We start from the raw sequence: 25,289 nt of genomic DNA, 5'->3' as shown, positions 1-25,289 counted from the left end.
ACCTCTCAACCTTTTTCATGCAAAGTTGAAAGGAAAATATGGCATAAGTACGCGTTGTGAACTAACACATGGCATGAAAAAGCTTATTGAGTGCATGCGGAATTTCATTTTCCACTTGTCCCTTCAGGCTTCGCGTCATGAATCCACTATCTTTCTGATCTACGTACGGATTGTATATATTGCAGAACAGATCATATGTGGCGTCCTCCTCATAGTGACGAATGCAGAATCCATATATGGCTGGTACATGATGTATAGATTGTAACCCGCTTAAGAATAGTTTGAAACCTGACGGACCAGGGATCTTTCCGATAGAGGTAAAAAAGAGGATGCAGATTACCATTTCTTGATGCCCCAAGTCGCACAATTATTTAACTCTTTCCTTTTTCTTCATCACATTGAAAGTTTTTGTCTCGTATTACTCGCCATCTTTTTTCTTTTGGGGCTGTAATATCATTTCAGTTCCTGAGGCAACTTGCACAAGAAACCCTCCAAGCTCAAACGGGGATTTGAAACTAACTTACCAGCAGAATAATCCTTTCCTAAATTAGCAGATTACGCAGTCCCAATTCTACCATAAATACCAGTTAACTGGCCCAGCACTTTACAAGCAAACAACAAAGAAACCAAATATTCAGTTAACTGAAATTCGAACTCTCCAGTGAGCTGAGGACGCTGAGGAAACAATGAAGAAGATGTTGATCGTCAAGTTTCTTCAGATTGTTCTGCTGCTAATTTTCTCTAGTAAATCCACCGTAGCAGACAAGAAAACGCAGCCATCTAAGACCACGTACATTATTCAAATGGACCCATCCACTATGCCATCTAGTTTCAACGATCAGCTCCAGTGGTATGCTTCATCACTAAGATCAATATCGGACTCTGCAGAGATGCTCTATGCCTACAAACATGCAATCCAAGGCTTCTCCACGAGGCTAACCAATGAAGAAGCAGAGTTGCTTGCAAAGCAACCAGGAGTGTTATCTGCCATCCCTGAGACTGTATATAAGCTTCACACTACTCGAACACCACAGTTTCTTGGATTAGAAAAAGGCAGCACTAATTACTTGCCTGCCACTGAGAAAGAAAGCGACGTGATTATCGGAGTAATCGACACTGGCGTATGGCCTGAGCTACAAAGTTTCAACGATGCCGGACTTGGACCAGTACCCAGTAGATGGAAGGGCGAATGTGAGACAGAGAAAGACTTCAACGCATCAAGCTGTAACCGGAAACTAGTGGGTGCAAGATATTTCTTAAAAGGGCGTGAAGCAGCTGCAGGAACCATCAACGGAACTGAAGAATCAAGATCACCTAGGGATACCCTAGGCCATGGAACTCACACGTCCTCTACAGCAGGTGGGTCCATAGTTGCAAACGCTAGCCTCTTTGGTTATGCTTTTGGGAAAGCAAGAGGGATGGCCACAAAAGCTAGACTAGCAATATACAAGGCGTGTTGGGAATATGGTTGCTTCACGACTGACGTTCTTGCTGCGATTGAGAAGGCCATCGAGGACGGCGTCAATATCATATCCATATCCCTCGGGGCCGATCATCCAACTGATTATTATGAAGACGTTATCGCAATCGGATCATTCAAAGCCGCAGCTCATGGAATATTTGTATCTGCTGCAGCAGGAAATGGTGGTCCCTACCCGAAAAGCTTATCTAATATGGCGCCATGGATAACCAACGTCGGCGCCGGAGCCATAGATCGTGACTTCCCGGTCTATGTCAGACTCGGAAACGGAAAGAATTACACCGGAGCTTCTCTTTACAGTGGCGAACCCTTACCTGGTTATCCGTTGCCCCTTGTTTATGCGGGTAATGTAAGCAGCCCTCCTTCCGCTCTGTGCGACGAGCACACTTTAATTCCCTCGAAAGTTAAGGGAAAGATCGTGATATGTGAGCAAGGATTCATTAATAGTGTGGATACAGGCTTCCAGGTGAACAAAACTGGTGGGCTTGGGATGATTTTAATCAACACTAAGGAAGACGGCGAAGAGATATTTGCAAAAGCATATCTCGCTCCCGCGGCTTCTTTGGGTTACAAAGCCGGCGACGAATTAAAGAAATATGCTTTGTCTGACCGAAATCCGAGGGCTACACTTACTTTCGGAGGCACCAAGGTACACGTTCAACCGTCACCGGTGGTTGCAGCTTTCAGTTCCAGAGGTCCAAATCCCTTGACCCCAGGAATACTGAAGCCAGATTTGATTGCACCAGGAAAGAATATCCTAGCTGGGTGGACCCACGCAGCTGGACCGTCTGAGCTGGACTATGATACGAGGCGTGTGAGCTTCAATATCATTTCTGGGACATCCATGTCTTGTCCTCATGTAAGTGGGCTAGGCGCAATGCTGAAGGGAGCTCACCCAGATTGGAGTCCTGCGACGATACGATCTGCTCTCATGACTACGGCCTACACGACCGACAAAAATGGGGCGGCCTTACTCGATTTTGCCACTGGGAAACCTGCGACGCCATTTGATTTCGGAGCTGGACACGTGGATCCCGCAGCTGCGCTTGATCCGGGTCTGGTGTATGATGCTACCACCAATGACTACCTCAACTTCTTATGTGCCTTGGACTATACTTCAAGTCAAATCAAGCAAGCCACCGGACAAGACTTTACCTGCGACTCAAGAAAGAAGTATAGGGTGGAAGATTTGAACTACCCATCTTTTGCCGTCAATATGAAAACAGCTTCAGGCTCTGGTAAACCCATGAGTGTCCAACACACGAGAATCCTGACTAATGTGGGAGAACCAGGAACTTACAAGGTTTCTGTGTCGTCCCCGTCTTCGTCGGTGAAGATTGAGGTTGAACCGACGACGCTTTGTTTCAGCAAAATGTACGAGAAGAAGAGCTTTACGGTGACATTCAATACTTGGGCTTCGATGCCTAGTGGCACAACCACCTTTGGTCATCTGGAATGGTCAGATGGGAAACATAAAGTCGTTTCTCCGATTGCTCTTGGCTGGACATGATCATCATTTCTGGAGTTCCTGCGTCTTCAACTGTGAAAATATCTTATAAAAAAAGCTATTTTTAGTATCAATCTTGTAATCCTCTGTTGTTGTTCAAACCTCCTCGTCGAGCGCTTTGGCTGAGAGGTATTCTCTTTCACCTTTTTCAGGAGGCAATTGGACTTGGGAAATTACAAAAAGAATAATACCCAGAAAATTGCAAGGTCATGTGTAGTATATATGAATGATGACTTCTAAATTGCTTTTAACATCATCCCAGCCCTGTGGTATTCACTTGCTATATTTCACTTGGTAGGAAAAAATATTTTAAAGACTGACTGATTGGAAGAATCTAAACGGCATATTATCCGGTCTAAAGACCTCAACGATTGTTAAGTAATGGTAGCAAAGATAAGTTAGAAGACTATAGTCCTTTTATTCTTTTTATCAAAATAACTACACGCGTTCCGGTAAGTTGTGACAGATCAGATTTTTGGGCAGTTTGTAGGTCATGAGACTAAAACATCGATTCTGATTATGAAACATGCTTTAATGACGAGGGAATAATGTTGATTGTTGGCAACGCTTTTAAAGCGCTCAGCCATAATATGTTTCTATGAAATCGTCAAAATCTATCTTGATTGAATATAAAAAACATATTTTCCTGTCAGAATGCATGATCCCAGCCACTTCGAGAACAATACAATATTTTGTTCCTGTTCTCTATTCTCGTCTTTCCTTTTCATCCTTTTCCGACTGGAAACACTTAGGATGACTGAATGCATGTTCCTTCATACATGTCTTCAAATGAATAAGCAGATACAGTAAAATTTTATATGATCTCAATTATTTTAAGACGGGAGGAGAAAAGCTGACAGGATTGGTTGCTCCGCGCTCAAATCAGTGTTATTGCAACCTCAGGAGATGATAAAAAGTGAAGGAAGAGGTACACAATTGCTTGTCTCTGAATCATCCATCTTCACCCAGCAAGTATTATTGCATTAAACAGAAATTGTCACTTTCAATGCGAAAAAATTCATGGTTCCTCTGTCAGGATAACCTTTTAAAAGGGTTAAGGAACTTTTTTGTCATATGCTACGTATTTAAAAAATACCACCTTTGAAGTTACTAAAAAATATTACAATACACTAGCTAAATACACTAGTTAAGTTGCAAGTTTCTGAAAAATTTATATATTACTCCTGTTCTAGTTATAAGATCTCATTTGTAATCTACAAACAATGATTAAGACTGAAAGTGATGTATTGGAAGTTCACTGGTAAAATGTGTAAGATTTGTAAATAATAAATTTAAATTATTAAAGTTTTAATATTTTATAAATAATAAAATTAAAATAAATACAGTACTTTTTAATTACTTATCAACAATGTTTCGATAATCATCCAATAATTCATTAAAATAGTTGATTAAAAATTTAAAATGATATTTTAATCTTTTATAAAGGTATGAAATAACATTAGTCCACACTTTATCTCTTAATAATGTATAATATCCCGTATTAAAATGCCCAATGAAATAAAATCCTTCAGTGCTACAGTGTAGTTGTTTGTTCTCCGTCGGCGGCAGTATTAATTCTAAACTAAGTGCCCCAGTAGAGACGCGAGAATTTCAAACCTATTCTAATTAAAATTTCATTCAAAACAGCAAACACAGATAGAATTAACATCATTCAGAGTCCACCGAAGACTGACAGACAGGAAGGTAGTACGTATCGAGTTGCCAATATTTTTGTTTCACACCTTCCCAAACTTCTGCTCCCAAGCAATCCTTAACAGGCAATGGAATTAATTGTGTGGAATACCCCAAATTCTCGAGTTCAAGAGAAACCAGATGGCAGTAAACAACATGGAAAAAGGCGTTACTTCCGCAGAGGCCATTGAAGAATGAGTAGATTCCACCAGGCTTCAACAGCACAGGAAGATGCTGATGGAACTCTCTTAGGTCTTCATAATATTCTCCATAGGTGTCAAAGAAAATGCCTGAAGAAAATACAGATAAACCAACATATCAAATATTTCGAATAACAGGTAAATTAGTACAAGATTCATCAGTAAATAGATACAAATATACAATTATGATGTTCAATAAAGAGCTCATGTCTTTCCCAATTCGTAATAGCCAAACTGATGCTCCTCGTTAATATTTGATGACCAATTATGATGTTCAGAAATAACAGCCCTCACAAAACATCAGTTGTACTGATCTTTGAGTATCAAACATAAAGACAATCTCATCACCTAAAATTGTGCAATTATGCTACTAAGACATGATATTGCAAATAAAAAATTGCAGTTACCATCGTATGCTTCAAGCTGAGTCAGAACATCTTGCCAGCGACCAAAAATTATCTTCACGTTTTCCTTTTGCCCCCAACCTGTTTGAAGCATGCGTTCATAAACCTCTGGATGGGCCTCGACAATGGTGTGTGTCACAGGTGCATATTGCTGGATGGCTGTATCCACAAGACCCATTCCGAATCCAATATTTAGTATGTGACCACCTCCTGAACAAATCGCTTTAGCATGAGCCTCCATCAATGGCTTCTCCCAAGCCATCATGACAGCCTTGCTATTAGAGTCCATCAGCTTATCTTCGCTAAAACTTACCCTGTCTTCCAAATAATCTTGATCAATATTGGCGTTTTTACTTTCTCTCCTTGCAATTGTACCCAGGATCAACTCGGCTTGAATGCCTGATTAAGTAGAACTTAGTAACTACATGAAAATGACAACAAATACTCAGAGTATGATTGAAATTGGAAGGAGCCAAAGGATCAGTATTGAAACTTGACAATCTATTTAGACATCATGCATGATTAGACACGAATTCTTCATTTTCACACATTCCCACTTCACTCATATTTCCAGTCCTACGGTCAAAGGCCTACAAAAACACCCTTAGATAAACCAACAGACATCGACTTCATAAGTGTGTTGCGGACAATTTAAACAACTAAACGTCAACTAGGTAAAGATATATGGGACTAAAGGGCATAAGCATTCCAAGGAACTCATTCGTGTGATGACCGCAGGAATTGGTATTACACCTGACAATAAACACGAAAACAGTTTACCTTTTATTTAAATCTCGACATTTAATTTTGAATGGGGTGGATACACTTTCTTTGAGTCCTGAGTTTTTAGCAGACTGTCGAGATTTTTACATCATTTAATTCCAGCAAATATCACGATTTCTTACAGTGCGAAGCTGCTCATATAAATTTAAGTTTAATAAAAGCCCCGTTGCCCGTCGCTATTCTTTAGTGGACCTTTAAGTTTAATAAAATAAATTATAGTTAAGAATTCGTTGATACTTAGTATCGATAGGGAGATAAGAAAAAGAGATCAGGCAGACAAGGGCAAATGGAAACCAAGCAGAGAAGGACCGTACCAGCATTGAGGAGGACCTCGAAGGCATCCTGGTGGCCTTCCTGCATAGCGAAATCGCCAGCAGAGAGGCTTGAAGGAGAAAGAGCGTTCCAGGGGGCGCCAGCAGAGAGGAGGATCTTCAGCACCTCGGCGTGGCCAAGTTTAGCCGCGTGCATCAGAGGAGAAAGACCATCGGCATCGAAATAGGTAACATCGGCTGCGGATTTTATAAGAGCTCTCACCTTGTCGGAGTCGCCGTTCTTCGCGGCCTCGCATAGCTGCTCTCCTTCATTCATGTCTTTGTTCTCTAATTCAGTAGCCTGCGGCCGAAAACCTTGCCTCAAGACGCAGGTACCGGCAATTCGAGCTAAGTTTCTCATAATTACGCTCGTTCCCCAGGCTTTGTGAAATCTGAAATAGGCCACAGATTCTCTTGGACTTCTTATAATATAAACTTTGATCTTTCAATTTTCGAATTATAATTTTTACTTTTTAAAAAAATTTTATTTATAACATCAATTTCTATAATTCAGTAAAAATTTAAATCATTTTGTAAGAGAGGAAAAATGAGCCTCTCTCCTCATTTGGTTAAAAATTTTGAAGGGAAAGAAAGTCAAAATGTCCCCTCTTCTCCCCTCTTCCGATTTTAGCTTCCCTCCAAATTGGGAGCTTTTGGAGAAGAGTTAAAATTTTGGATCATCATATTCTTATGGTTATTTTAATATTTCATTACTACCCATAAAATATATTATTATAATATTTATTTTAAATAAAAATATATTATCCTAAGTAAAAAATAAAAAATAAAAAATATTATAATTAAAAAATATATTATAACAAAATTATTTAAATAAAAAATTATAATATTATAAAATTAATTTTTTTGTATAAATATATTATTTATTAAATATATTTTAAAGCTGAAAAAAAAGATAGCCTAAAGAGAATAAAATTTCATTTTTCTTAGAGCATATAAAATTTATTAATTTAATTATTTCAAATATATTATTATATTAATTAGAATAAAAAATTACTGTAATTTATATAATTTTTTAATGCACATATTAATATGATAAGACTGAATTTTCATTAAATTATATAATTTAAATTAAGATGTAAATTAATTTATATAATATATTAATAAAAAAATATAAATTAATTTGTAAGGGTAAAATGGTAAATTGTTTATTACTATCTCTCCCCTTCCCTTCTTGAACCAAATAATGAATCATTAAATATCCTTCCCTCCCTTTCTTTTCAATCAAACCAAATAAGGTGAGGATAAAACCCCCTCCCTTTCTCTACCCCATTCTCCCCTCCCTCCTCTACCCTCCCCTCAAACCAAACAGGCCATTAAAAAACCAAAATCTATAATTTAAAATTTGAGAAACTGAAATCAAAATAAAGATAAATTTAAAAGATCAAATATTATGTTAACCTTTAATCTCATTTTAATTTCAGTATGGAATCCTCTCTTTTCCCTCGTGTGTTCTAACTTTTTTAGTTTTGAGACGATCCTAATGTAGTAATGTCCACCATACAAATAGTGAGTTGTGAGAGAAAGTTTGACATTAGTTTTTGTCAAAATTTTGCTGAAGTTGTAAGAGCATTATGATATGGCGAGAAGCTAGGCAAGAATATGAAATCATAATTGATAACACACGAATTAATAAAGCTAGTCACATATAAATAAAGCCCTAAAATAATATACTTAACTCTAAATTACATATTTGGTAAAAAAAAAACTCTAAATTACATATATTTAATTTAATTGTTAAATGGACAAAGCCTTTTTAATAACACGTGTTTTGGAGTGGAAAATATGGAGGGGGAAGCCATCAGCGTTGATTTTTTAACCGATCGTTATTCTTTGATTCTCAGGTCAACACAAAACCGACTAGGCGCACTTTTTGGTCTCTCTATTGAATTCTTGAATTATGGCCTCGTGGCTCGTGGGAGTCAACTCGGAAGGATGAGGGCAAAGACAGGAATAGGATAGGATTGACCATTGCCTTGGCGGCATTTGAGAAACGACGCCGCAGCAACCTGACATGAAATGATCATTGCGCATGCGGATGTACTTGCATTCCATGGTTCAGCCCGGAGAAAAGTTCGTTGACTGCAATCACCAAAAATAATCGGGAGAGACAAATTTATATATTTGATTTGGTTGGCCGCTGTAACGTTCGTGTTACCTTGCTCCTAATCACATCTTACAACAACCGTATCCTCCTCCTGCAACTAATTCGAACTCTTCCCACGGCTGTATCGTTCATTTTCATCTGCGTGTTGAGTTTGATAGGATATTGCAGCCAATATTTTCCCGGCAAGGGTTTTTGGTACTGGATTTCTTCTTTTTGCCGTTTATTACCGTTCGAGCCAACCCCTTGTTTTCTAATGGCGTCGAGTTTCGATCGATGGGAAAAAGATCCTTTCTTTGCGGCGGCTGAAGAGGTTCAGGAATCTGCAGACAGGTACCCATCATTATCGCTGCTACCCTTTCGTTCATTTGGGTTTCGAGGGAAATATGCAACCAGAGGTTTTTGGATCATTTCTTAGGTATCGGAATTAATTAACTCCTCGCAAATTCCACCGGATCAATTGATGTTTTTATTATTATTATTCCCGAAAAGGGGAAGCCTATGATTTGTATGTTCTAGTTATTGGTTTCACTTTTTTGAAAGTTGAAAGAAAGAAGTTGTTTTGGTCAACAAAGACATCGCAGAATTCCAATATTCTGTTTTGCTTACTTTTTATCCTTCGGACGCTCTTGTTATTAATTTCTAACATTTTCTTTTCAAGGATGGAATCTACTTATCGGACATGGACGCACGCCAAAGATGATGCTTCCAATAGGTGGGACTCTGAGGAACTTCGCCGAGATCTGCAAACTTCCCTCGGCACTGCAAAATGGCAGGTAACCTTCCCTCCTGTCAACTTGATTTATTGCCTCTGTAAGCATGATGGCCTCCTGTGCCTAGCAAACGTGCTAAATACATGATTGGCGTATTTAACATCATAATGATGCTGGTCGCACGTTGGGTTGGCAATGCAGCTAGAGGAATTTGAGCGGGCAGTTAGTACAAGTTATGGCAAAAGTTCAAGTGATGAGGCACGGAATAGGCACCAAGATTTTATTGCTGCCATTCAGGAAAAAGTTAGAAAAGTTGAGCAGTCGTTGCAGGAATCCATTGTCTCAGATGGCAAGGCATTGCTACCTTGGGTGCGTCTGAATGAAGGTGAAAGGAATGAGCTTGCATTATTTCTTTCAGGAATGCCAGCTAATGAAGGCAAAACCCCTAGAAAAGATAAAGTTAGGGACAGTGAATGTCAACAATTATGTGATAAAGATTCGGATAGTATTTCAAAAAATCTACTTTCTTCTGAATGGAATCCCTTGGAAACAAAGGAAGAGAGTTCGCATGGGCATCGTAGGATAGCCAGTGCTAGTGCCGATTTTAGTTCATGGAAGATTGCAGTGTCTGATGATGTCCAACCATATAGTTCTTCCAACAGATCTTTTGGTCCTGTGCATAAGGTTCCCAGTTTTTCAGGATTTTTTAATTCCATGGAATCTGTTTCTAAGATCAAGTGGCCAAAGAATGCATTTAGAAAACTGAAAGCAGCGGATAATAACCAAGGAGCCCATAGTGCATTGCTGCCATCGTCAGAATTGAACAGGGTGCGCTCTAAGTCTGTTTTGTTGTCTCTCGTTGAGTGCTTTTCTAATGCTTTTGCTAAATCAGTATGCTATGGTTTTTATTTTTCTAGCAGGGCATCAGTGTGTGCTATGAAAGAAGTAAGAGTTACCTTGATAGTTATGATAAGTGCTATGACAAGCAATTATATGGGTGGTATGGGGCTATACAAAGACAGCTTCAAAGGTCCCAGTACCTAATGCAATACAGTCGACCTGTTCTAATACTTTTCTGGATGGTTCTTTCCCTTAGCTTGATTGGTAAGCTCTACATCTTGCTTTTGTTGGTGTGAATGTGTCGTACCAACACATGTGAATGCACATGCATCTTGCCACTAGTAATTTCGTCTAGTTTTAGGAGGGCTGGGCTTTAATGAATTGTGACTTAATTATACGTCTGTGTGCTTATGTATTTCTTATTTTCAATAATTTTTGTTGTCTCGGCAATGATTTCCACTTTCTTGCCTTCATTCTAATGCTCTGGTTTGTTTTTCTGTTCCACTTCTTTAGAATCTTTGTTAAGAAAGGTTACTCTGTTCTTTCCTGGCTTTCCATCTACTTTTCATGACTTGGTTGCTGTTGTATACTTCATAGATATAGACGAGCAATTTTTCAATTTGTCAAACTCTGTAATGAGATAGGCATTCTGTAAGAATCACGAGGAATTAGTACATGAAGTGTGGAACTTAGGGCCTACTTTGTAGCATGGAAAAAGGAGGTTTGGAGAAGGAAAAGGAAAGTGAGAGCTCTGTTTGATGTGTTGGTATGCCATAAATATGGTTCCCTCGATAAGCCTGTTGGCATTAAATTTGGCAAAGTGTTTTCCTTCATACCTGCTAAGAAAAGGTACTGCTTTCCAGGGAAGGATATGTTGAAGATGGAAATAACCCTCTTTCCCAGATTCCATCCTGCCTTCCAGTTAGTCACCATCCTCTCACTCCCCTAACTCCATGGACTTGTCCACCTCTGACATTTATGCCGACAAATTCAAGGGCTCCTATATTATCACCTCTTCTGTTTGATTAACTCTGTTCTGAAAACCTTCCTTGTAGATTGTAGTTTATCTAAGGGTGGGAACTGAAGAAGGAGAAGAAATAGCCTAGAAGATATCAATCTACCGGTGCAGTGACCCAGAAGTGTGATGTTTAAGCTTTCAGGGAGTGGAGCCACTGTTCACGACCTGGGTTGTGAGGTTGAAGTATGGTTCCTAAATCTTCAATATGCCTGCTTTCTAGCACTCCAAGCTTGAGAAAGAGGGGTGCTGTTGCATTTCGATCCTCTTTCACTAAACTGTTTTAGTTTCAGAGAGAGACTGCACTGATTCTGTGATTAGCTGTGGTGATAATGGCGATGCTGAATTGCTGATAGGCTAGCAAAGAAGGCGCTGAACGAGGCATTGGGACTGAAAATTCTTCCCCCTGAGTTTCTTGTCGAAACCTTAGTTCCCGTTCCTCCTTAGTGTCTTTTAGTTCTCCTTTCCGGTGCATCAAAAAAAGAGACTGCACTGATTCGGTACTCTTCACATAAAGTACTGCAAGGGACTTCAGTGATGAAGGAGAATTTGAAGGAAAATTGCCAGTGAATTAAGTGCGGAGCTATTTAGTGTTGAAACCGTTTTTTCTACCAAATTGGCTTTTAGTACTTCCTTTTGCGTCTCTCAATGATTTACTTTGAAATTTTTAGTTATCTGTAATTACTATTTTATGTTTTTTTGAACTGCTTCGTTCTTATAACTTGATCTGTGTATGCATGGTAAATATTTGAAATTATGGCCTCTAACACGGAAGAAAGGCAGACATACTATGATTGTGCAATTGCCTACGGGGTGTTTTCTGCCAAGTATCTTCCCCCCCCCCCTTCTGTGACCAATGGCAATTTGTTTTTCTTAACAAAACTGCTTATTTGGCGGCTTACCCTTGCTGTTATATCTGCAGTTTTAGTTGCATTCCGTGCAGTTTAGAGAGAAGATTTGGTCCATTTGGGTACATCTTCAATCAGTTTGTAATTGGCGGCAGCATGGAGGATAACGAGTCTGTTAGTACCAGTCCATATAATCCATGGTGAGAGAGAGGTTCTCTGATTCTCACGCCAAGAGGGTCAATATTCATTAAAATTCGTTTCAACTGCTTTGAGATTAGTGTGCAGAATTACTACCTCACCATTTCATCCTGATTTTGTTGCATTTCTTCGCTTTCTTTTCTCTCTAATTTCTGAGGTGTCCACGAATATAGTTTTCTGTTGTACTATCGTAGGATAGAGATGACATATTGGCGTGCTACATGTTGCAATTGTAATGCTTTGGAACGATTCCCACGAAGCTTTTAGCCCAGAATGTACAAAGAATATATACTACTTCCGGTCCTTAATATAAGACCCTGTTTAACTTTTATTTTGGTCCTAAATATAAGACTCCAATCCACTTTGTCTCTCATATTTATACATTTCTTTTCAAAATAGCCCTTCTAATAATAAGAGTTATAGTCAATACACTTGATTAGCAAGAATATTTTAAGAAAGACAATATCTATTTAGGACAAATAATTAACTCAACTTCCTTAATCTTCTCAAATTAGTCAACTGGCTTTTATAATTAAGACCGGAGGTAGTATATCTATGCATCCTTTTTAACCTTTCTTAAGTAGCTTCTTCTTAGCCTGTGAAGACGTGATTATCACGTTCCCTGTGTAATTAACAATTCGCAAGGCTCATATGGGTCGCAAAAGTTTTGTCGTTAAGAACAAACATCGAACCAATTGTTTGCCTTCCCAAGCTTATAGTGTGTTATAAAGGGAGAGATTTAATCGGAAAAACAATATATAGAGAAAACAACACAGGTGTTACGTAACCATGAAGTTGATCACTAGGAACCACAAGATTTTAGAATTGAACCCTTATTAAACGCACTTGACTTCGAACTGCGAACTCTGGAGAATGAGATGACTCAGGAAGCAATCTGGTCAGATCTGGTAACGTATCTGTAGCCAAAATAGAGAGAAGCAGCCATTAAAGGAACGAAGAACTCAAAGAGGGCCTTGAATTTGGAGGTGGAATCGTCTTTGATGACAAAGGCACTCATCTCTTTCTTGGCGGGTTCGTTGGTGGCATCGTCCTTCCCGTCTGGTTCTTGAACTGCGTGACCTTGCAGTACCCCGACTTGGAACTTGGAGAGCATATTTTTAGCTCCCTGGCTGTGCCCAATAGTATCAAACTCCTTGGATGCATCCTTACCTGCCACTTCTAGCAGAACCTCTTCTCCTCCTGGGTGTTCCTCCAAGAACTTGGTCACGTTCAGCACCTGCCAAGTCCAAATCCAAATCCAAATCCAGTCAGGCCTTAAGAACGCTGCGTGCAAAAAAAAGGAGGAGGGAGAGAGGGAGAAGGGATTATTACTCTGCCATACACCACCACCCAACAATCTTTGCTGGATTTGTGTTGGGCAACCTGCGAGAGAGTGTAAACTTTGTGTTGACCCATGTTATGAGCTATGTGGTGTGAGTGTGAGAGATGTGAAGTGACGAGTATGAAGTATGAGGCGAGACAAGTGCGAGTGCTTCGGGAAACAATCAGCAAATTGGCCAGTTTTGTAAGGCGAGAAAGGAGTGTGGAAGTTGGGTGTTACAGGAACCTCTAGCTACCCCCCATGATGATCTGCTTCGTTAGGTTGACTACCGGTGAGTCTATCCGCTCCGGAAAGCAAGACCCACGCGGCGTGGAACGACAGATTCTCAACCTATCCGAGGATCCAAGGGCAAGGGGTAAGAAAGCCACGTGCTTTGGTGAGTTTTATTTGAATTTAAATATCTTTTTTATTTTATCGGAGCTAAAAACGGCAGAATTTTTTGTTTTATTTAACTATCATAAATTTTGTATTTGTTTAAGCTATGAAATCTAGTCACCAAACTCAGTACACGCATGATCCACGTCTCCAATTTATGAAAATAATCTGTATATTCATATAATTAATAATCAAAATATTTATTTCCTATTAGATTGCGTGTTTTAATATAATGCCATGCTATTTGAATATTTTAATTTCAAGATTAAGAAATGTCGCTGAATAATTCAATTTCTATCACATATCCTCCCCCGAATGCGAGGACGGTTCTCCAGCTAATTATTAAAAAATCATATTCTTTTTATTCATTAGAAGGCAAACACAACGGTCTAGACTCGTTGGCGTCGTGTCTTTCAGCCACTAAATTTTCCATCAACAAAACCAGAAATGCCTTAGAGGGTGTTTGGATAGAAACCAAACCATGGTTTCAGAAGTGCTTTTACGGATTACGAAGTAAATATGTGGAGGAGATTACCTCGTTTTACGGAAAAGTGCTTCTGAAACCATGGTTTTGAGTTTCCCAAAACCCCCTTAGCCTCTCTTCGTTTATTTTGGTTTTGGACCTTCGGCCTTGTTTACGATCCGATAGAATTATAGTGCTTCAATTCCAGATGATTGTGTACCATGCCTCAATCGTTATCACCAACCGCGTCCATAACTCCCCGCTGGACATAGTTCTGTCTGTTTAAGATTTTTAACAACACATAACATCAGGATATCACTTGAATAAAGAACTACCAAAAATAGATAATGCCAACTTGACATCAAACGCACCCAGTGTTGGTGCAACTATAACGCAATCATTCAAAAGGACCACGAAGGAAGTAAAGCCACATTGTAATGTATCTATAAAGAGTAAATGATATTACAGCATTTAAAACTGAGGTGCTCCTAGTAGACCAACCTCAGCCACTGTTGAGATCCTGGAGCTGTTTAGCTTTTGGCAGGGAGCTAGCTATAAACGCTTTCTCATAACTTACTAGTATTGGTGTGTACTTTCATGAAGATCTCATTTGAGAACTGCCCTTTGAGAACTCGTCACTGACGCCTTTTTCCTTACTGTCGAATTCCACACCTTGAAATGTGATCCTTGATGACCGATATTGACTACCAAATGCAGTGCCAAATCCCCAACCAAGTCCTACTCCAATCCCACAGCCCCCGCCTTCAGAACAAAAACCAATCCACATCAAGCCCAGTGAGACAAGTCGAATTGAAAACACATAGAATAGGCTCCATACAATCCACAGGTATGAAAGGCAGACGCAGAACCAGATTTAAGCTTCGAGGAGATAATGGTATTTGAAACAAAAGTGATGCAGTGCAAGTTATACTTTACTGCACCTTCCCATATCTTAGGTTTAAACTGTGGTAAGAAAACGATTTTCATGGGAAAAAAGCTACCACGTTATAAATAACATGGCATCAATATACATATAATTAGAATCAAATTTAATGAGTAATTACTATTTACTAGGTGAAATGTGCATTTTTTGTTTAATCTTAGCTTCCTCGGCACAGTCCTGCACGGTGGTAAATCTAGCTCTCAATAAATTTGGAAAATAAAGTCCCAAGAAACAAAAGGAAGCATGATATCATGAACATTATACCTGCACCAAGACCCAGGAAATTTAATGGCATACCTGTGGGACAGGGGAAAAATACATCAGAAAGGCTATTTTTTTCTCAAGAACCAAAGCAGAGAGGAGAGAAAACCATGTGGACACTGAGCAGCTGCCACTTTAAAAAGAACCGCTATAGATAACAGACTCATTTTAACCCTTGATTGAGACGAGAATGCAGTAAGCAAAATTGGAATACGTTACTACTCATTTCTTCATAAAAAACTCTAACCATTTAAATTATTTTCAATTGAATTTGATGCAAGGGAAAAAAGAACAGAGAATTCAACTATCATTTTTCTATAGACACATGGAAGGCAGAACGAGGTAAACCCCAGAATGCAATAGCAAGGTGCCATCTTTTCATTGGTTAAATTAATATTATAAAAAAAGTGGATGCTCCTTTTGCCAAGCTTGACACCACAGCCATCAAAAAGTATGGAGACTGCCAAAGCAATCACTTTGGAGGCTAAAGGTGAAAGTGCAGCAACCATGCTCATCAGTCTATTTCATGTTTGCTATCCCTGATAGTCAAAACTCAAAAGACAGACAATAGATCTTTCTTCTAGGTTCTAATAGATTCATCATTATTTGAATCTTGTGAAGATAATCGACTTTTAAAGACCAGTAGTAGTGAGCATAAATGAAAATTTTCATATATTTAGTTCAGAAATTTTAAAATCCAAATAGAAGTTTCCCGTCATCTAGTTATGTCAAGTTGCCAACAAATTCTAACTCAACGAAGTTTCTAGCCAGAAGCCGGATAAAGACAATGCAAGACTTTTATAATCAAATCAAGACTTCTAGCTCTCCCACATCCAAGCAAATTTAAATTCCACATATGACTTCCTAAGCGTTAATATAAGAAGCTTGAGAAAGTAACTTCCAAGAGTACCAAGTGAACATAATAGAATAGCTTATATCTTATAACCTAGATAGCTAGCAGCCAGAATGTTCAATAAATGTGGAATAGTCATCGTTGAAACGAAATGAGAGAGATAGGAGGCCGGCGATAGAACATAAAGCTGGGCCAAATATAAGGAAGCGAGAAGAGACAATTATGATTTAGGAAAATGCTCTATTTTCATTATTATGCAACCACAGTAAGGATATTTGTGTTGAAGTGACAACTTTTGAATGACCTGCATCGCCTAAAGACCTAGACATGATGAATGATTAAAGAGTTAGCACAATGTTCACTCGATAGGTCAAAAAATGCCCCACATCTCTGAATCTTTGATCTCAGTATTTATCAGAGCATATGAGATCACAACAGTGTAGGATGAAGTTTAGGCATTGCTTTGTACGTGGACGGATGAATGAATAGAAAAGCGTCTGACCTATTCCTAGTTCGCAAAACGTAGAAAAGAAAATGAACTGGAAATTGAGTATGGGAGGAAAAGACAAACCTCCGAAACCCCATCCTACACCAAAACCGCAACCAATTCCGAAACCTGAAAACACAAATTCACAGTCAGGTAGAAACTGAAGACTCGGAATTCACAGAAATCTTGATAGCCAAAACGCCACAAAGGAAACTCCCAGGAAATTAAGGTATACCGAATCCAACACCAGCACCGGTGAAGTTTGTAAGAACCATTTCTTTCCGGTGAGATGGCTCAAGCAAAAGCACGGGGCGGACGGACTTTTCCAAAAGTGGACTGAACTAAAGTCGGACTTATAGTCAGAGAGTATGGCTCAGGGCAAGGAAAGGCCCATACTTCCCCTGCCCACATGAAATGGCCTTCTATGTTGGGTTTGGATCCTGAAGCGGGACCCCTATGGTCCTATATTTCTTTTGTCTTCGTCTTGGCCGAGCTCATCCGCATTTTCCAGGATGAAAATAATATTAAAAACACGTGTTTGCTCAGATTTCAGTTTTTGTATTTTTGACAAAACTATATCTTGATCGTGGGATGCACGGAAAGATTAAAAAATTAAGATCAAAATTAATAATAGTTCATTGGATAATGATTATAATTTATACTACTTCCGTTTCCAAATATAAGAGCTAGTTGACTAATCTGAGTAGATTAAGGAAATAAGTTAAGTTAGTTATTTATAATAAATATATGTTGTTTTTCCTAAAATATCCTTGTTTATCAAGTTTATTAGTTAGAACTATCATTATTAGAAATATTATCTTTAAAAAAATGAACAAATATGAGAAACAAAATAGATTAGGGTCTTATATCTATGACTAAAATAAAAATCAAATAAGGTCTTATATTAAGAACCGGAGGTAGTAATTAGTTTTTAATAATTCTACTCTAGCGCGTGCATACAAACTCTATAATATACACATGACTTACACAATTGTTTGTTTTTCTCGAAAACTCTTTTGAGATATATGTTGTTTACATTTTATAAAAGTAAAAGAGACAACAAAATTTATCTTTAATATAAATAGAAATACATAAGGAGAAATTTAATAGCCACATTTCAATAAATTAGATCTCAAGCATTCATATTGGAATCGAATTAAGAGGAGTTCAGCATATATTGCAGAGAGTACAAAAAATAAGCATAAGAACTGTGACATGTTATTATCAGTTTGTAAATTAAACCAAGCCTGTTAGATTCAAGAACTGATGTTAATTATTTTTGTTAGATATAAATCATTTTTAGCTATTCCACTATTCACAAATAATTTCGATCAATACTTCAATAAGCTCTCTTTACCATGGCGGATCTAAAAAATTTCAATAAGCTCTTCCATATCAATATTCGGTGTTAACTGATGCTGCTCCTAATTAAGAAGGATCCATAGCAGTTAGTTAGTTAAACCTCATTATACATAAACTCTGTGGTACCTAAGCATGCCATGCACGGGGGATTATATATTCAAAGAAGCCACTCTCGTCTCCAATAGCTCTAGTTTTCATTCTCGAGCCAAAAACATTGGGTCATATATTATTGTCTCGGCGAAATCTAATATATTTCCTCCCAATCGACTTCCATTTCACACACTAAGGGGATGTTTCAATAGAAACCAAACCATAATTTCAAAAGTGTTTTTACGGTTTACGAAATAAACATGTAAAAAAATTTGTCTCGTTTTGCGAAAAAGTGTTTCTGAGAAGCACTTTTGAGTTTTACCAAACACCCTCTTTGGTCTTCTCTATCCAATGCTGAAACGAATTGTTGGTTGTTCCTGAATCCAGGGAAGCCATGCTCTTTGGCTTTATTCATGCTGTCAATCAATGGCTCGTCTGCCATCATAGTCTCCACAAACCACCAGTGACCAATCTCTTCGAGTTTCAAGGGGTTAAGTTCATACTTGTCAACAATCTCGTCCCGCCTTTCTTCTTCATCATCTCCCTCCACTTCAAATTCCAACCATCCTTGAACCTGTGATTGTCAATGCCGAGCTCTTCAGCCAACACCTTCCACAGATGCTTCCACTTGAACAAATCCTCATTGCTGCAATTAAACGCTTCGTTTTTTGCATTTGAGTCTAACGCTGCCCATATCTGCTGCTCCGCTATCAAGTCTGCGTCTGAAACAGCAGAAAAAGACTCCCAAGCCGCTCTGCTACAGGGAAATAATAAGGAAACACCCTCGTGCTTGCAAATGGCGGCGTACACACAGAGTGTGCCTTCTATATTCATCAAGCTGAATGGGGAAAGCCCAAACATCACACAAGGACGATGAATGGACCAGTTTAGTCCCTCTTTCTTCGCCGCCTCTTGGAACAGAATGTCCTCCCCGGTGTAGTAGAAATTGGGACCGTCTAGTCGTGGCATATCCTCTGTGTGAGGCGGTTCGTGGGGTTGGATCTTTCCGAATAACTCGAACGGGCCTTTGTAGTGTTTGGCCCCGGTCTGAAGGCATGTGTGGCGGAGCTTCGATGCGTTTGTAGGGACTTTCTGAGCATAGCCCCGTTGACCTCGCAGTTCTCGGGCTCGGTGGGCCTGTTGACCCATGCCCCGTAGAAGATGTGGGTGACATCTGTCCGTTTGGAGAGCTTAGTTTGCGTTTCGTTTGGATCCAAAGCATCGCACTGGACGTATCAAACGGAGTGGTCGGTATTCCAGTTGGGTCGGGGACGTCGTGCAACGCCGTAGACCTTCCAGGGACCTGCCGGTGTGTCGCCCAGAGGAAGGATCTCAGCTAAGCTCTTACCCACGATGACGGTAACGCCGATCACCTACCAGCCCCACCCTCGGGATGCTTCGACCTTCATCTTCATCCGATTTCTTCTGCAAAAGGAGATATCAAGAGCCAAAAGGCTTACACTCAGAGATGACGTTAGAGTAGAATCAGAAATAGAAAGAATGAGGAACTTAGGGAGTTGCCTTGACGGCACCAACAGTTCCAGCCCACCACCAACTCATTGCCTTCTTCAATGCCCGATCGATGGAGAGGAAAGGAAGCGAACACAGATAAGAAAGAAAGGTTCACTGCGTACTTGGCAGTGGCAGTCGAACCTTTGACAACAATTATTAAACGTTGGGAATGGCTTGAGACAAGCCGTTATGAGTTGAGTTGCAGATGGTCGCGAACTTGATAGCGCCATGACGCATTGGCGAGGAAGAAAGTAGTGTTTGCCAAATCTCCCTCTTCTGAAGCCGATCCTCTTTTTTCTGCACTGCTTCTGATTTTCTTCTACTTCTGGCTTTACTTTGTCCTTTCCAAGTTCCCATGTGAACCAAGCATGGGAAGTGAAAACTGAACGGCAGTCTGAAGGGCGCATGATGAGGCTAACTGCCTATGCAAGTCAATTCATAATCCAATGGCTTACTCTTCTGCTCATGAAAGTCAGTAATTCGTAGTCTCCCTCTTCCTCTTTTTCTATTGCAGTTTTCTTTCTGTATATTTTGTGCTTTAAGCTTCTGATTATTTGTTAGTACCCATTACTTGCCACGTTAACTGCATTTATGTGTTGCAGAAAAAGGGAACTCTTTTCTTTCTTATGTGACAAGCTGTAGACTTGAGCTGGTTGTTCCATTTTGCATCCGTGATATCGCAGTTCAAACACTTATGTGTGTGAAAAGCTATAATATCAAAGGATATATTGGCTGGCGGATTAAGATTGAAAAATTAGGTAGTTTCAGTGCCAATATATGTTGAACAAGCATTATATACAGCTCTAACATTTTCCCTACAAATTTTCCTTCTTTTTTTTTAATACTGTTTTGGATTAATCGCATCTGAAAACATTCACTAAATTTAAAATAATTTAGATTTGGATTTTTTGGGATAGACTCACCACACACTCATAAAGTTGTGATTGATTTTCTAATCATTTTATACTCGTACTTGGGGGAAAAAACACTCGTAACAGTACCAAAATATATTGAAATATATGGGGTGGGAATCAATCTAACCCAAATAATCAAATTAGATATTTCAACCCATTATAATTTATTTAATGAAATGACCCAATTTATTGTAATAGAGCGAGTGCAATAAATAATGACTTCATATCAAGTGATCGTGGCTTGGTAACTGATGAAGTTTATCTATTGGTTAATGCTAATCCACGCGTTATTATAATGAATGAGATGATTCCAAACCACTTTCTCAAAAAGCAAGAGTAGAGAATAAGACGATGGATGATGGCGATGTAATGATGAAAACAGAGGGAGGAAGGGACCATGGGCGCATTTGATGGCAACTCTCCCTGCCCCTGTTTCCATAAGAATCCAGATTCTAGAGTGTTCCTACGCGTAACTAAAAGCAACTTACTAGGGCAGGTCTCATCCATGCCTATATATATGATAACTCCCTCGACAGCTGTTCACCTTCCTCCCTCCCTACTCTACTCCTTCTCTTTTCTCCCCAGCCTCTCATCCTTATCTCTTCATTTGCCTTTCTCCGCGTTATTTGCTTTTTCATAAAGTGCTCAAAACGAAAACCTTTTGGTCATGAAAGTGGCGTAAAATTTCGTTGCCGTTGGAGAATAAGATTAACCCAGATCTATTTTACTGTATCGGAAAGAGATTGAAAGGGTGGTTGAGTTTAAAAGGAAAAATAAGATTGGAGGGGTAAACAGGATTATTGAATGCATTGTTTACACCTAATACCATAATTTGTCCTGTCCTTTTTGATAATTATTTGAGAAACACTTGATCCGTCGACGTCGTAGAATCAAACATACACGTGTATATGGTTCTGCTACTTTATCTGCGTATCCCGGGCTGCGTCACAAGAACCATGTCCGAGGCCTTCAAAATAGTAAACTGTCGAGATGACATGATGCAACGCGGTGTTTTTATTTCGGTGCAATGGGATTAATTACCTTTGCCGTAAAGATGAGGGAGTCCGTCCGGATTCGATGGAACTTGACACGCAAGGTTGTTGGGGTCATTCTAGTATGATGAGTTGGAGAGATTTTGAGGAAACGGGCCGGGGATGGAAGATCCAGTTGGCGCTAAGGTGGAAAGACATCAAAACACAGAAAAACCACAAGCATATGCCACGTGTACACACACGCGCACACATCGATCCCTGTGGGTGGGTTCTTCACTTTCTTCCCCAAAAGCAAATAACAAGTCATATAATGCAACTAATATGGCAGGCAATATGCCAATAAGAATTGCATGTGATGCGCATCGTGCCCTCTCAAGCTAGCTGTCACTCGCTTGCATCTTTGCGAAGTCACTAAATAGGTTCTCTAACGCTAACATCTTCCTAAGTTCCCACCTAACTCCACCTAGTTTGCTATAAATACCTGCCTTCCCCCATTCACATCACACTATACTCCAAACATATCCCTCAGTTTCTGATCACTTCTCTCTCTCTCTCTCTCTCTCTCTCTCTCTCACACACACACACACACGGATAAAGTGACAAGATGAAGCTGCTCTTTGCAACTCTCCTGCTGGCCTGCCTTGTTCTGAGTTCCTCTTTCATTGAGGTCACGATGGCTGGATCACGTAAGCTCCACTCCTTCGCTCGTCATTAATTTCTAGTTTTCTTTTCTTTTGCTTTACATGGAACGGTACATATATACTGATCTGTTGTGTTGCGGGATGTACGTGACATATAGCGTTCTGCGATTCCAAGTGCGGGCAAAGATGTTCGAAGGCGGGGAGGCAGCGTAGATGTTTGAGGTTCTGTGGGATCTGCTGCGAAAAGTGCCAGTGCGTGCCTTCTGGGACTTATGGCAACAAGCACGAGTGTCCTTGCTACAGAGATCTCAAGAACTCCAAGGGCAAGCCCAAATGCCCTTGATCATATATATATATATATACATATATATATATCATGCATGTTTGGCCCTCGGACCTAAACATGTTCTTGCCTTATTCAGTACAATTTTATATTTTACGGCTCATGTGTTTAGTAATTTGGTTGTAACTGGGATTTTGGTGTATTACATTACGGTGTGTCTGAATAATGCTAATGGATTCTACTCTGAAAATCTCATGTAAAACTACATCTCTCGATAATGAATAAACAAGCGCCTTTCTATGGGGCAAAGCCGTTTGTTTTGGATGGGGTTGTGCTGGATGGGTTATCCCTTGCTCGCAAGTTACTAGCAATTTAATTAATTACTCCCCCAGTTTCTTATTATAAGAGACGACTAACTGAATTACGTTGATAAAAAAAATATTTAAAATTAGTTAAGAACAATCAATATGTAAAAAGTACAATTTTTTTTCTAAAAATGCCTTCATTAATAAGGAGAGAGAGCATGAGAGAGAACAATTAAATTATTAAAAAAAAAGAAGTGAGAGGGAGAGAGAGTGTGAGTTGGAGACAATAAATCGGAGTAAAATAGAAAATCAACATAAAAAAACAGAGATAACTTTTAAGTGTTTCTTATATATAGAAACATACCATAAATATCAAATGTCTCAAAAACGGAGAGAGAGTAGTAAACTGGTTTCAGACTAATAAACTAGGCTTCGGAAAATGGTTTTGAGAATCTTTTGGTGGATACTACATATCCTAGCAGTGCCGTATTTCTGTGCTTGCCCGCCAGAAACGTAGCCAATACAAAATGGTCCAATAACCTTGTCTTTGTATGCCAATCTGCTTTCTTACTTCGGAACCTTCTAGTCAGCTTTTGGCTTTTCTGCTTTGTAGCAAGGGATCAGAATAATAATCATTACTTAATTATTTAGTTATTTTTTACCAGAGATTACTTAATTATTTATTTAAAGTCTTACTTTGCTCTATTTTTCATATTTTTCATTCTCTTCGTTAAATGCTACTAGGACAATCTCATATATATAAATATATATATATCTATATATAAATCGTATATAAATCGTAAAAATTCTATATACTGTTATGGATGATTTTGGAACGCTTAAGGAAAATCCGAGAAAAAGCCCCTGGAATATACCAAATCCCAGATTGGGTCCTTAAATTTCGAAAATGACAGAATGGGTCATTGGCCCAATCTGTCATTTGTGAAATTCAGGCGAATTGACATTTTTGCCCCTGAGCAAAAGTGAGTAGTTATTCTCTAAACAAATCTAAGTAATGCTTATACTGTCTAGTGATTACAAGATTCGTTATAGTTAATAATAAGGTACCTGACAATAATAAGATACCTGACTATGAAAAAATGAGTAGTTATTCTTTACACAAATCTTGGTAATGCTTACATTGTTTTAGTGATTACAGAATTAGTTGTAATTAATAACAAGACACTTGACTATGAAAAAGTGAGTAGTTATTCGCTACACGAATTTAGGTAACACCTAAACTCTTATAGTGATTCCTTGAATCATTGTAGTGAATGAATAAATGAAGGCAAAATTATCAATTCGCCTGAATTTTACAAATGACAGATTGGGTCAATGACCCATTCTATCATTTTTGAAATTTAAGGACCCAATCTGACATTTTCCATATTTCAATGACTTTTTTTGGGATTTTCCCTTTATTTAATCCAAGCAAAAAAGGTTAAAGGTTTTTTATTGGTCTGGTTGTGGAAGCTTGATAGTCTAATCAAATGTCATTGATGACCTGCGCCACAAGCTGTCTCGCACGGCAGTATTTAATTAGTTATTCTTAATAATATAAAAGCCAAAGTGATTAGTACTTGAAATTATTTCTTTTGATGATTAATTACTGATTAGTAGGACAGACTCCCGGCCCCGCTTCGCCAATATGCCGTGTACTTCCTCCTACCATTAATAGGAGACGCTATTAACTTTTTTTTTTTGGGGGAAAAGAGGAGACGCTATTAACTAAACAAGTCAAAATTAGTTAATAATTTTAATTGGGTAAAAGTGGGCCGAATGCCATGATCTTATTTGTAAGTTTTTGGTGATCAATTTTACCCATAATTTATTAAATTTAGTGCAAAATTTGGTTACTTTATATGAATGTTGTTCATAATTTGATAAAAGAAATTAAAATTATTAATTTTAATGGTTAAGATAAATAAAAAGAAAAATATAATTTTATTTTAAATAAAAAAGGTGTAATTACACCAAATTTTAAAAAGTCATAAATAAAATTGCACTATTAAAAAGTTACGGTACTGTGAAATAAGATAGCTGGGCCTGCGAACACTGATAGATAAATTAAATTGAATTTAAAATGGATTCTATATCTCAGGCCAAGTAAAAAAAATCATATATTAAAAACCGAAAGATAGCAAATAGGACCCATCACCCATGTGAGTCGCGGTCATGTGCTCCGCTACCCTATTCTGCAAACGAAAGAACCATGAGTCTGTCAAAATTAATTTTATTCTGAATTAATTACACACTTGAATTTTCATGCTCAGAGCAGAACATAGGTGCGGACGAGCAAATTCGATTTTTTTTTTAAAGAAAAAAGAAAAGGCCAATTCAAATTTAGCAGTGA

General features: G+C 38.6%; 6 protein-coding genes and 1 pseudogene across 9 annotated transcripts; 3 read left to right on the top strand and 4 right to left on the bottom strand.

The window, feature by feature from the left end:
- The first annotated feature begins 695 nt into the window (after positions 1-695).
- Positions 696-2,990, top strand: LOC114761675 (subtilisin-like protease SBT1.7). Its single transcript, XM_028951097.1, has one exon. It carries the CDS (start codon positions 696-698, stop codon positions 2,988-2,990), a length of 2,295 nt encoding a protein of 764 aa, XP_028806930.1.
- A 1,467-nt stretch (positions 2,991-4,457) lies between these two features.
- LOC114761676 (protein arginine N-methyltransferase 2-like) lies at positions 4,458-6,715 on the bottom strand. The gene is made up of 3 exons (XM_028951098.1): positions 6,381-6,715; positions 5,287-5,682; positions 4,458-4,969 (listed from the first exon to the last, which is right to left on the bottom strand). Exons 1-3 carry the CDS (start codon positions 6,652-6,654, stop codon positions 4,656-4,658), a joined length of 984 nt encoding a protein of 327 aa, XP_028806931.1. The 5' UTR covers positions 6,655-6,715; the 3' UTR covers positions 4,458-4,655.
- Positions 6,716-8,326: 1,611 nt separating this feature from the next.
- LOC114761677 (uncharacterized) lies at positions 8,327-12,367 on the top strand. Of its 2 annotated transcripts, none has more exons than XM_028951099.1 (5): positions 8,327-8,832; positions 9,161-9,275; positions 9,414-10,040; positions 10,130-10,316; positions 11,990-12,367. In XM_028951099.1, the coding sequence occupies exons 1-5, from the start codon at positions 8,756-8,758 to the stop codon at positions 12,013-12,015; spliced, it is 1,032 nt and encodes a 343-aa protein (XP_028806932.1). In that variant the 5' UTR covers positions 8,327-8,755; the 3' UTR covers positions 12,016-12,367. The 2 variants fall into 2 exon arrangements, with proteins under 2 accessions (XP_028806932.1, XP_028806933.1); XM_028951100.1 differs by having other exon boundaries at positions 8,332-8,832; positions 10,133-10,316.
- A 444-nt stretch (positions 12,368-12,811) lies between these two features.
- Positions 12,812-13,743, bottom strand: LOC114761679 (cytochrome b5). Its single transcript, XM_028951102.1, has 2 exons — positions 13,446-13,743; positions 12,812-13,350 (listed from the first exon to the last, which is right to left on the bottom strand). Exons 1-2 carry the CDS (start codon positions 13,527-13,529, stop codon positions 12,997-12,999), a joined length of 438 nt encoding a protein of 145 aa, XP_028806935.1. The 5' UTR covers positions 13,530-13,743; the 3' UTR covers positions 12,812-12,996.
- A 727-nt stretch (positions 13,744-14,470) lies between these two features.
- Positions 14,471-17,213, bottom strand: LOC114761680 (protein TRIGALACTOSYLDIACYLGLYCEROL 5, chloroplastic). 3 transcript variants are annotated; one of them, XM_028951104.1, is made up of 5 exons: positions 17,073-17,209; positions 16,922-16,966; positions 15,501-15,533; positions 14,871-15,055; positions 14,471-14,571 (listed from the first exon to the last, which is right to left on the bottom strand). In XM_028951104.1, the coding sequence occupies exons 1-4, from the start codon at positions 17,110-17,112 to the stop codon at positions 14,889-14,891; spliced, it is 285 nt and encodes a 94-aa protein (XP_028806937.1). In that variant the 5' UTR covers positions 17,113-17,209; the 3' UTR covers positions 14,471-14,571; positions 14,871-14,888. The 3 variants fall into 3 exon arrangements, with proteins under 3 accessions (XP_028806937.1, XP_028806936.1, XP_028806938.1); XM_028951103.1 differs by lacking the exon at positions 14,471-14,571 and having other exon boundaries at positions 14,618-15,055; positions 17,073-17,205; XM_028951105.1 differs by lacking the exons at positions 14,471-14,571; positions 15,501-15,533 and having other exon boundaries at positions 14,618-15,055; positions 17,073-17,213.
- A 991-nt stretch (positions 17,214-18,204) lies between these two features.
- Positions 18,205-20,208, bottom strand: LOC114761635 (3-oxo-Delta(4,5)-steroid 5-beta-reductase-like; annotated as a pseudogene).
- Positions 20,209-22,154: 1,946 nt separating this feature from the next.
- On the top strand, positions 22,155-22,955 carry LOC114761681 (peamaclein-like). Its single transcript, XM_028951106.1, has 2 exons — positions 22,155-22,393; positions 22,507-22,955. The coding sequence occupies exons 1-2, from the start codon at positions 22,312-22,314 to the stop codon at positions 22,689-22,691; spliced, it is 267 nt and encodes an 88-aa protein (XP_028806939.1). The 5' UTR covers positions 22,155-22,311; the 3' UTR covers positions 22,692-22,955.
- The last annotated feature ends 2,334 nt before the right edge of the window (positions 22,956-25,289 follow it).

The sequence above is a fragment of the Neltuma alba genome, unplaced genomic scaffold (genome assembly GCF_004799145.2).
Source record: "Neltuma alba isolate B1F8T4 unplaced genomic scaffold, ASM479914v2 tig00011128_pilon, whole genome shotgun sequence".
Lineage (NCBI taxonomy): Eukaryota > Viridiplantae > Streptophyta > Magnoliopsida > Fabales > Fabaceae > Neltuma > Neltuma alba.
This window is presented reverse-complemented; position numbering and strand designations above follow the sequence as displayed.

Excerpts from the sequence above, each read along its gene's own strand:
- LOC114761679 (XM_028951102.1), bottom strand. The coding sequence starts at position 13,529 with ATGGGTCAACACAAAGTTTACACTCTCTCGCAGGTTGCCCAACACAAA. Across the intron at positions 13,351-13,445 it reads GGGTGGTGGTGTATGGCAGA|GTGCTGAACGTGACCAAGTT; the intron begins GTAATAATCCCT and ends TGGACTTGGCAG.
- LOC114761677 (XM_028951099.1), top strand. The coding sequence starts at position 8,756 with ATGGCGTCGAGTTTCGATCGATGGGAAAAAGATCCTTTCTTTGCGGCG. Across the intron at positions 8,833-9,160 it reads GTTCAGGAATCTGCAGACAG|GATGGAATCTACTTATCGGA; the intron begins GTACCCATCATT and ends TTTCTTTTCAAG. Across the intron at positions 10,041-10,129 it reads CATCGTCAGAATTGAACAGG|CAGGGCATCAGTGTGTGCTA; the intron begins GTGCGCTCTAAG and ends TTATTTTTCTAG.
- LOC114761675 (XM_028951097.1), top strand. The coding sequence starts at position 696 with ATGTTGATCGTCAAGTTTCTTCAGATTGTTCTGCTGCTAATTTTCTCT.
- LOC114761680 (XM_028951104.1), bottom strand. The coding sequence starts at position 17,112 with ATGGTTCTTACAAACTTCACCGGTGCTGGTGTTGGATTCG. Across the intron at positions 15,534-16,921 it reads TGTAGGATGGGGTTTCGGAG|GTATGCCATTAAATTTCCTG; the intron begins GTTTGTCTTTTC and ends CCTGTCCCACAG. Across the intron at positions 15,056-15,500 it reads TTTCCTGGGTCTTGGTGCAG|GCGGGGGCTGTGGGATTGGA; the intron begins GTATAATGTTCA and ends TTTGTTCTGAAG.
- LOC114761676 (XM_028951098.1), bottom strand. The coding sequence starts at position 6,654 with ATGAATGAAGGAGAGCAGCTATGCGAGGCCGCGAAGAACGGCGACTCC. Across the intron at positions 5,683-6,380 it reads CGAGGTCCTCCTCAATGCTG|GCATTCAAGCCGAGTTGATC; the intron begins GTACGGTCCTTC and ends CTACTTAATCAG. Across the intron at positions 4,970-5,286 it reads TCAGCTTGAAGCATACGATG|GCATTTTCTTTGACACCTAT; the intron begins GTAACTGCAATT and ends TATTTTCTTCAG.
- LOC114761681 (XM_028951106.1), top strand. The coding sequence starts at position 22,312 with ATGAAGCTGCTCTTTGCAACTCTCCTGCTGGCCTGCCTTGTTCTGAGT. Across the intron at positions 22,394-22,506 it reads GGTCACGATGGCTGGATCAC|CGTTCTGCGATTCCAAGTGC; the intron begins GTAAGCTCCACT and ends CGTGACATATAG.